The sequence below is a fragment of the Lepidochelys olivacea genome, assembly GCF_965140295.1.
Source record: "Lepidochelys olivacea isolate rLepOli2 genome assembly, chromosome: 8".
NCBI lineage: Eukaryota > Metazoa > Chordata > Testudines > Cheloniidae > Lepidochelys > Lepidochelys olivacea.
Genome location: NC_140418.1, coordinates 20,691,291 through 20,699,637, shown reverse-complemented (window position 1 = coordinate 20,699,637; position 8,347 = coordinate 20,691,291). Strand labels below are relative to the sequence as shown.

At 43.6% G+C, this 8,347-nt stretch overlaps 1 protein-coding gene across 2 annotated transcripts in view; it reads left to right on the top strand.

Moving 5' to 3' along the window:
* Nucleotides 1–2,460: 2,460 nt before the first annotated feature.
* The window catches only part of ERGIC1 (endoplasmic reticulum-golgi intermediate compartment 1), a 101,402-nt gene continuing 95,515 nt past the window's right edge, over nt 2,461–8,347 (top strand). Inside the window, exon 1 of one of the 2 annotated variants that reach the window (XM_084636224.1) lies at nt 2,461–2,593. In XM_084636224.1, coding sequence (XP_084492350.1) covers nt 2,574–2,593 — 20 coding nt within the window. In that variant the 5' untranslated portion in view covers nt 2,461–2,573. The remainder of the gene's footprint in view (nt 2,594–8,347) is intronic. The other variant, XM_084636223.1, reaches the window with a different exon arrangement.

Genomic DNA, 8,347 nt, shown 5'->3' with positions numbered 1-8,347 from the left:
TAGCAGCTAACACTGTTTGGTTCTTGCTAGTATGTATTCTAGGCTGTACCTGAATCAGCACTGTTTTGGTTTTTTTGCACTATAGGACCCTCTACCCAAGCCTGTCTAACCAGCTCTACCTTATGAGAGCTGGAAATTGCCCTACTAATTTTGATGGGCTGTTAAATTTCAGCTGAGTATGTTAACTAGCTCACTGCTAATCATTTAAGAGAAATATCCCACTAATGTCAGATAATATAGACATCTGAGTTACAAAAGGTCTATTCGATATTTTTTATTCATTCCAAGGGACTTCTGCAGGATTGTTCCCTACAGTCTAATCTCCAGGGCTTCCTCCAGTCTAGTTTCACATATCCCAAGAAAAGAACATAAGAATGGCCATACTGGGTCAGACCAAAGGTCCATCCAGCCCAGTATCCTCCCATCTGACAGTGGCCAATGCCAGATGCCCCAGAGGGAATGAACAGAACAGGTAATCATCAAGTGATTCACTCCTTGTCGCCCATTCCCAGCTTCTGGCAAACAGAGGCTAGGGAACCATCCCTGCCCATCCTGGCTAATAGCTATTGATGAACCTACCCTCAATGAATTTACTTAGTTCTTTTTTGAACCCTGTTATAGTCTTGGCCTTCACAATATCCTCTGACAAGGAGTTCCATAGGTTGACTGTGCATTGTGTGAAAAAAATACTTCTTTTTGTTTGTTTTAAACCTGCTGCCTATTAATTTCATTTGGTGACTCCTAATTCTTGTGTTATGAGGAGTAAATAACCCTTCCCTATTTACTTTCTCCACACCAGTCATGATTTTATAGATCTCTATCATATCCCCCCTTAGTCATCTTTTTTCCAAGCTGCAAGGTCCAAGTCTTATTAATCTCTCCTCATATGGCAGCCGTTCCATACCCCTAATCATTTTTGTTGCCCTTTTCTGAATCTTTTCCAATTCTAATATATCTTTTTTGAGATGTGGCGACCACATCTGCATGCAGTATTTAAGATGTGGGTATACCATGGATTTATATAGAGGCAATATGATATTTTCTATTTATTATCTATTCCTTTCTTAATGATTCCCAACATTCTGTTAAGCTTTTTTGACTGCTACAGCACATTGAGTGGATGTTTTCAGAAAACTATCCACAATGACTCCAAGATCTCTTTTTTTGAGTGGTAACAGTTAGTTTAGACCCCATCTTTTTATATGTCTAGTTGGGATTATGTTTTCCACTGTGCATTACTTTGCATTTATCAACATTAAATTTCATCTGCCATTTTGTTGCCCAGTAACCCAGTTTTGAGAGATCCTTTTGTAGCTCTTTGCAGTCTGCCTGGGACTTAACTATTGTGAGTAGTTTTGTATCATCTGCAAAGAATTCTAGTAGATTGGTGAGGCATGATTTCCCTTTATAAAAATAAAATAATATAAAAAACATGTTAACTCTTCCCCAACAAATTGTGTTCATCTATGTGTATGACAGTTTTGTTCTTTACTATGGTTTCAACCAGTTTGCCCGGTACTGAAGTTTTCATCCCTTCCCTTAGGAACCTATTACACAGCCTAATGGATCTCACCATTAAGAAATGTTTCTCTGCTTGTTCCAATCTAAACTAATCTTGCTTCTAAATATAGTCTTGGTTTCCTGCTGAGCCACCAGAGAAGGGTAAAATGGAGAGAGGTGGGTCACTAGGGAGGAGGCAGATGGCAACAGACACAAGAAGACCATGAAAGTGGTGGAACCACCAAGGAAGGCAGTGTGGTATGCATAGAGTTCTGCGAATTTCCTCTTCCCTTTGATCCCTTTTCTTGATTAACCGCCAAGAGGAGGTATTTTGGCTGTAACCATGTTTCTTTTCTGTGCTGTGATATAACTTGTGCTGTAGGTGACACCACTCTGTCAACCCCCTTTCCCAAAGCAGTGACTAGTTATTCCGCAGCCAGCGAAAGTTATCTTTACACCTTCCTTGGAGTTGTAAGGAACCTGAGCCCCTTCCTCAGCTGCTTTTTCAGTTTCCACTGACTGCTGGACACAGAGATGATGATCTGAGGCATCCCCTTTCAAAGACAGGCTGCAGTTTACTGGGCCCAGGCTCTCCCTGCAGTGCAGCCCCAACTGCCCCTGGAGTAGCTCAGTATGTAGGAAGGGTGATTACTGTTTGGGCTGAAAGGCCCCTAGCGGGGTCAGGCCCCCTGTGCTAGGCGCTGTACAAACACGCAATGCTTACCCCGAAGAGCTCACAGCCTGTACACACGAAGAGGGAGGGGGTTCCGGCAGAGGCACAGAGAGGGAAGCCCTTGCCCAGGGTCCCCCAGCAGGGCAGTGGCACAGCCAGGTCTCCTGAGTGCCAGCCCAAGGCCAGGCAGCGTCTCCTCCAGGCCCGGAACCGGCCGCGCCGCCTGGCCTCTCCTGGCCCTTTAACTCGGCGGCGGAAGCGGCTGGGGTGGCCGGTGCCGGCCGCCCAATGGGGACGCGGTTCGCGGCCCATCACTTCCTGGCCCTGCAGCCGGGCCGGCACGAGCGAGGCTGAGAGAGCCGGGGGAGGGGCCGGAGGCTGCGCCGCACCCGCCACCAACATGCCCTTTGACTTCAGGAGGTGAGTGCGGGGCGCCCCCCGCCCCCGCGCGCGGGGAGGGGCCCCGGGGGTGCTTGCGCGCGGACCTTACCGCGGCGCGAGGCCGGGGTCTAGGGCCTCTAGTGCACGCGGGAGGGGGACACCCGGAGCATCCCATGCTGTCCGCGGCGATATCCGCCAAGGCGTCCCGCGCTGCGGGAGGGGTCGATGCAGCCCCTTCTCTCCAGCCGTGCATGGAGTGGGGGAAGAAAAGAGTCACAGGATCCTTGCAGCCCTGGGCACCTGGGGGCTGCTCCTCCGCCCCGAGCTGGTGCCCCGTTGCTCGGTGATGTTCTTCCCTCGTAGCGTGCAGTGCACAGTTGTATCCGTTCCGCAGCCAAACCTGGCCTAGCCTCATCTGGGGACGCTGAACGCCCCCGGCCGAGCTTTTTCCCACGTGTACATTAGTTCAGGGCGCAACCTGTGCGAGTGTCTCGTAAGCACTGGGTAGCGCTCGCTGAAACACAGGCAGGGGTGTGATCTTTGTGTAAGAAAACATGTTACTATATAACACCATAAATGTGCCCAGTGCTGTGCAAAAACAAGGTAAAGTTCTGCCTCAAACTGCTTATGATCTCACACAGGCTGAAATGAAACACAAGCCGCAGAGCAGTCTGGGGAGAGGGTATGGAGGCCGCCCTGAGGCTGGGGGCGGGCAGGATGCCAGGGAAAGGGGACTAGGTTTTGAGGGGAAGGTGCATGGGAAGTTGGAGGTTCTTCCAACAATGCTGTTATGTAATAATGTTGTGTAAAGTGGGTGTTGAGGATCTTTATAGAGAGCATTGAGGTCATGTGGGTGTGCTGGGGGGAGAGGTAGAACCCTTTGTTTGATGATGCATGATTCCTAAACTGGCTGGGTGGAGGGGATGTTTCATTACTTTAGACACAAACAATAACAAAAGAGCTGAGTTGAGCACTCTGCCCTCTCTTCTTCTCCTTGCAGGGAGAGGCACTGACAGGTCTTTGTTCCCAGTATAATGCTCTTACCAAGTACGAAAGCTTCTTTAGGGGGCTGCCTGTTATGATAAGGCTACATGTAACTAAAGCTTTGTGTGTTGTTGCTACTGACAGCATTGACGTTCTCATCAATCAAAATAGCACGGACATCTCAACCTGTACTCTCCTGCATTCCTGTTAGCAAACCTATGTCTTGAGACACAGACCTATAAATGAGGTTGCCGTGCATGCTTCATGTAGCCTCATAGATACTTAGATTCATATTTAAAAAACTTGGTTAACATGAGGTTTGCAATGGCAAAATAGTTCCTTGTAGTCATCATGCTCTTCCTGAGCATGAGTTTTTAATTCCCCAAACTTGCACTGGAAGAGCAGAAAATATGCAGTTAAGGTGTCCTCATGTGCCCCTTACAATTAAAAATGCACGGTAAACATTGGAGAACTGGGAAATGTAAAATTAAGATGATACTTCCCAACTAAGAAGCTATAGAATCTTATCTGTGCCCTCTTTGGGATGCCTTTGGTTTCAGGAGGTGAGATGCTAGGAGGAACTGGGAACATTACAGTACCTTACCCCTCCCAAACAAAACTGTCATTTTCTCTCTGTCCACCATAACTCCAAATCAGGACTCTTATTTATACAGTTCAGTGGGATTTTCGTTGTGTTCTTTGAGGCACTATTGCTCCAGTGGGTAATTGCTTTTAGTGGAATGAGCACAGTGGAGTATTGCTTAGCTGGAAACAATGCAATTTCACTAAGTCATACTGGATTTTGGGCGGTCCGTGGCTTCAAAGCCCCCGTCTGATTTGCGTGAAACTTGGTGGTAGAATTATTCCTCAGCTTTGGAGATAGGCTGCCAATTTCAAACCTCAGAGGCCTCTATTTGCAGACAGTAGAGGTATGTGGAAAAATAGGGCTTATAATGGGATCTGGAGCAACTGCTATAATAGTATGAGAGGGAGGTGTATTTCAGGTGGCTTGATAAATGCAATTCCTCTTGTTCCCAAGTTTCAAAACCCAGGTGGAAACACAAGCTCACTAAAATAAAGGAAAGGGCTGATGGTTCACAACAGGATGAGGCAGAGAAATTAAATGAACCTGGGGTTATAAAGTTTGATCCAAACTTCCCCAGAATTTGGAGGTGTTGGTTCAGAGCTATATTTGAGAGATTTCAAAATCACAGATAAACTTTGCATTCTTTGTTTCTTGGCAACCCAGAGGGCTAAAAATAGATTTTTTTAAAATGTGTCATCTTACATAATGTAAACTACAAAAAAAAACAAACTGTTTAGCTTTCATCTAAGATGACAATCATAAAATTGTCTCAAACTACTGGGTTCTGGGATATACCAGTTTTTTGGTACAGAAATTAATTATCATGTCTGACAAAATATAACTATGCGGTGTTGCAGCCGTGTCGGTCCCAGGATACTAGAGAGACAAGGTGGGTGAGGTAATATCTTTTATTGGACCAACTTCTGTTGGTGAGGGACAAATTTTCAAACTACACAGCGCTTTTCTGTAAGAACTATGTTGCCCTGCAGAGTAGCTCTAGATAGAGTGGATTGCAATAGTCTGGACTGGAGATGATAAAGGTATGAATGGAGTGAGGTCTTCATCTGCCAGGAAAAAAACAACCTTTTGGCCAGCCAAACATGAAGGAACGTGTATTTGCTGCCCTGAATAGAGATGAGACCAAGACTGCAAATCATCGTGAGAAGCTGTGGCTGTAGCTCCTATCTCCTAGATCAGTAGTGACCAAAATTTGCCTTTTCACAGCTTTTCAGCAACCAGCATATAAAATGAGCTGGTGAGTCCCAATCCATCTACTAGTGGACATGGATACATGTCACAGATGCTAGTAATTGCATGAGAGGCCAAAGACTGAAGAGCCTATGAAGACTGAACACCCTCACTCCTAGAGGAGTCAGGGGAAAGCTTGTGCTGTAGCCCTGCTCCATGCAGTATCTGTTTGTGGATAAATAGAACTTTTATCTCTTGTGCTGTCAAGCTGTCCATTTTCAGGAACACTGAATTCATTTCAATTTAAAATATAATGAAATGTGTTCACTTGAAATTAGTTTAGAATGAATGAACAACCAGAGGGCATTAGGGTTTTAATAATACTTGAGCACTTATCTAGTGCTGTTCATCTTCACAGCATTTTATACATAATGACTAATCCCTGCAATCCATCTGTGAAGTAGGTAAGCAATTAAGACCTTACTTTATAGGTTGAAATCTCTGGTGCATACTACTTTAGGTCTGTATTAAGACTGAAGCACATGCCATTCAGGTATATGCCCTTCCGACAAAACATCTTATCCTAATAATGCACAGCCTTGGTGCCTTTTTATTCTCTCAGCCAATATTTGGCTACAAATGAAATGCAAATGTTTCCACACCTACCCTGGTCTCTGTTTTTCATGTCAGAACACCTTCATCCCACACCACCCTTTCTACTACAGTCGCCAAACAACTGGGGCTGCAGGTTTTATGGGGAGCTGCAGATGTTTCTAGGAACCCACGCTGCCTTCATGTGCCTGTGCATGCATGCTACCGCGCAGGGCTGGATTACCCAATAGGCAGACTAAGCACGTGCTTAGGGCACCAGCAAAGCAGGGGGCACCAAAAAAAGAGATTTTTTTTTTTTCAAAAATTTGATATTTCAAAAACAGTTCTTAAAACATATTTGGGCAATGATTGTGTGTTGAAATCTCTTTATAATACTCGCTGGGAGGCACATGCAGTGGCAACAAGTGCAATTCTGGAGTCCTACCCAAAGATTGTGGATGCATTAGAAAGTATAATTGAAGATCAATCACAAAAGGGAGAAACTATACAAGAGGCAGAAACCATTGCAAACAAGATGCAAGAACTAGAGTTTGTATTCATGTTGACCATGTGGAATGAAATTTTACAACACTTTGTTCACACAAGTCAAGCTCTCCAGGAAAAAGAATTGGATTTGAAAACATGTGCAGACCTCTGTCAATCATTAGCAGACCACTTACACATTTTGAGGAATGATTTTGAAAGATTTGAAGACATATCAAAAGATATCTTGCCTGATACTAACTACAAAGAAGCCCAGTCCCTCAAGTGAATCAGGAAAAAACAAGCAAATGATAGCAGTGCAACAGAAGTAGCATTGAATCCTAGAGACAAATTTCTCATATCTAATTACTACGCTATAATCGATACACTTGAAGCTCATACGAAGAGGAGAGATGAAGTGTACAAAGAGGTATCAAGTAGATTTTCTTTTCTAAATGATATGGACTTATCTGACGAACAGTATTCACAAGGTTCCCGAAAGCTAGTTGACTCATACCCTGTTGACTTGAACATGAATCTCTGTGGAGAAGTATGGCAGTTCCACTGTTATATGCGTGCAAAGTTTCATGAAACAGGAAAAATGAAATTCAGTCACATTGATCTTCATGACACAATATTGAAAGATGGAATACAATGTGTATTTCCAAACCACTACATATCTTTCTAACATTGATGATTACTAACTGCTCCGCAGAACGCTCTTTTTCTCAGCTGAAAAGAATAAAAAACCCTCAGAGAACAACAATGTGTCAGGACAGACTTGATTCACTTTCCCTATTGTGTATGGAAGCAGACATGCTTCGTCAAGTCAGCTTCGATGAATTTATCCAAAATTTTGCAATCAGAAAATCTAGAAAGAAGCTACTTTAATTTCAGCATACATGTAAGTTTTGTGTGATTTCGAAAAATAAAATTTTAATTTACGGTATCGTATTGTTTTTATTTTGAATTACATATTGGGGGGCACCATAATCTTTTCAGTGCTTAGGGCCTCTAAAGGTCTTAATCCGGCCCTGCTACCATGTGCAACTTGTGTGAAAGTTAGAAGCATGCGTAAATTAAACTGTAACTTTGGCCCATCTTGAATGAGGATTGTGTGGCAAAAATGTGTCTGATGCATGATGTAACTGCTTGCTAGACCTTGCTTCAGTAGAGAGCAGTATCTCTGAGAGGAAAGAGACCCTGGAATTATAAATGTTCTTCATAATTCTAAGTACAATGAACAGGTCATTGAACAGTGTCTGTGCATTGGAAACTGGGTAACAAGGTGGAGAGAGAAACTTTGCCACATGTATTATTGTTGTCCTTGTGGCTGACTGTGTCTGGCAGTTCTCATTTCAAAGCTAGTTACAGTTGGCTGTGGAGTAGCCACAGAGGCTTTTGAATTCTTTCAGGACCATTAAACTGCTGTTATTCAGCCTGCGAGCAAGTATAAACTAAAGTAACTGTAACTAAGATCTTGTTTTAACTGTGGGCAATTCCAAAGTTATGTGCTAATAGATCCCAGTGCTGTGCTATTCCGGCATTGGATAGTAAATCACCATTTATAGCTAATGGAGCAATTCAGAACTTACTTCCCATCATTTAATAATTTTGCTGTTTTTTTTTATTGCTTGATGTTGTGAGTAGAATAATAGAGCTCACCAGTACATTGGGCACAGGTTTCAGAGGCATGGGGAAGGAGCCAGGCTTAGAGGGGATTTAGATTTAAATGATAAAGCCTAGTGTACACTAGAAAAGGTTTGCCTTTACCTGTATAGCTATATTGGCAAACCTTCCCAGTGTAGATGCAGCTTATAGTGACAACAAATATTTTTTTTGCCTGTATAGCTTATCCCAGTTTCCTGAGCAAAATGAGCTGTACTGACAAAAGCATTTGTGTACAAGTATGACTGTATCTACCCCAGGGCTTTTGGCAATATAAAAAAAGTGACACTCAA